The 1,386-nt window shown below is 49.6% G+C and overlaps 2 protein-coding genes across 2 annotated transcripts in view; one reads left to right on the forward strand and one right to left on the reverse strand.

Annotated features, from left to right (window-relative positions):
- Nucleotides 1–177, forward strand: part of PV08_06593 (uncharacterized protein) — a gene marked incomplete at both ends in the record, with an annotated part of 2,547 nt that extends 2,370 nt beyond the window's left edge. Inside the window, one exon of the mRNA XM_016380927.1 lies at nucleotides 93–177. Within this exon, the coding sequence (XP_016234029.1) occupies nucleotides 93–177 (85 nt within the window). The remainder of the gene's footprint in view (nucleotides 1–92) is intronic.
- Nucleotides 178–350: 173 nt separating this feature from the next.
- On the reverse strand, nucleotides 351–671 carry PV08_06594 (uncharacterized protein; the record flags this gene model as incomplete). The annotated part of the gene is made up of 1 exon (XM_016380928.1): nucleotides 351–671. The coding sequence occupies one exon, from the start codon at nucleotides 669–671 to the stop codon at nucleotides 351–353; it is 321 nt and encodes a 106-aa protein (XP_016234030.1).
- Between the last annotated feature and the right edge of the window lie 715 nt (nucleotides 672–1,386).

Genomic DNA, 1,386 nt, shown 5'->3' on the forward strand with positions numbered 1-1,386 from the left:
CAACGAAAAGACTCTGAGCAACAACGAAAAGACTCTGAGCAACAACGAAAAGACTCTGAGCAACAACGAAAAGAGCTTGTGCAATTGCTCAGACAGCAGAGTGATCAAATCAAGCAGCAAAATGAACAACTCAGACACCAAAATGAACAGATCACAGAGCTTCTGCTGAAGCAGTGATGCGTCTCAAGTCTTTCCAGTCGTCACATCTTCTACTGTTCAACATGGCACCAAGGATTCCCGCCGCCTCCGATGGTCAAATTTCTACTACCACGGCATGCTTCTGATCTGGTCAAAATGAGAAGTATCAGTCCAGAGTCAAATCCACGACCACCTCGCCTCAGCTTAAAATATCAGTTGACCGACGGGAGGACGGCGAGGGTCTCGAAAGGAAGAACAATGCCACCACACATCCGCAATTCGGCGCGTAGAGGTATCTGTTGCTCGGGACGCGACCAATTATCGCTTTTACCCTGGCCACCTGAAGTTAGTCTTCTTGGTTCGGCTGCAAGGGCGTAATCAGGCAACCTTTGCACCGTCTCCTCGGATGTCTCAAAGTGACCCCTGTTCTTCGCATTAGGGCTCGAAGGCGCAGCTGGATTGGATACAGTGGACTCCAGAGCCTGACAGGCACATAGCCTCTTGGTCATAATTACACCGAGGTGTGATGGCATCTTCGTGCCGCAGCATGCGTCATTGGGGCTGCTGGTCTACGGATATGTCAGGTACCACACGCTCAGGAGTCGACAATCCCCGGAAGCGAACCGCAAAGGCGCCTGACCAGGCTCGTGTAGTAGCTGTGAACCTACTAATTCTAGGGGTATAAGAATGCGCTCTAGCCCTGCTTTAACCTTCGTCCCTCTTTATATGTCTAACTCCTTACTCACACCGCCGTTCTCCAACAAGCGCAAGATGCAGCCTATTGTCGACATCAATCACTTCCTCAACGACGCTGATTTTGAAATTCAGGACGAATACGATTCGGTTATAGATGGTGCTTTGGACATGAGGAGGAAGTTCTCCTCACTGTTGATGCAGGCACGGCAATTGAAGACGATATTACTCGCTAAACAGGCTGAACTGGATCGTTGTATCGCTCAGCGTGGACGACAGCGACCAGGCGTTCCGAGTATTGCCGAAAGTACTCGGAAAAAGCTTCGACAGCAAACTCGCAAGTTGCGGCAGTGTATGAACGAGAACAGGCTGCTGCGCATTCAGAATCAAAAAAAGAGCAATGATTTGGAAGCTGCGCACAAGGAATTGGAAAAGATTGATCACTTACGGTGCACTATCTGTATGGTGGCTTTTAAAAATACCACGATTCCATGCGGTCACAGTGCCTGCAGGGAATGTTTGGAATTCTGGGTTGGACAAGGCAAAGGCTGTCCT

The sequence above is a fragment of the Exophiala spinifera genome (genome assembly GCF_000836115.1).
Source record: "Exophiala spinifera strain CBS 89968 unplaced genomic scaffold supercont1.5, whole genome shotgun sequence".
Taxonomy (NCBI): domain Eukaryota; kingdom Fungi; phylum Ascomycota; class Eurotiomycetes; order Chaetothyriales; family Herpotrichiellaceae; genus Exophiala; species Exophiala spinifera.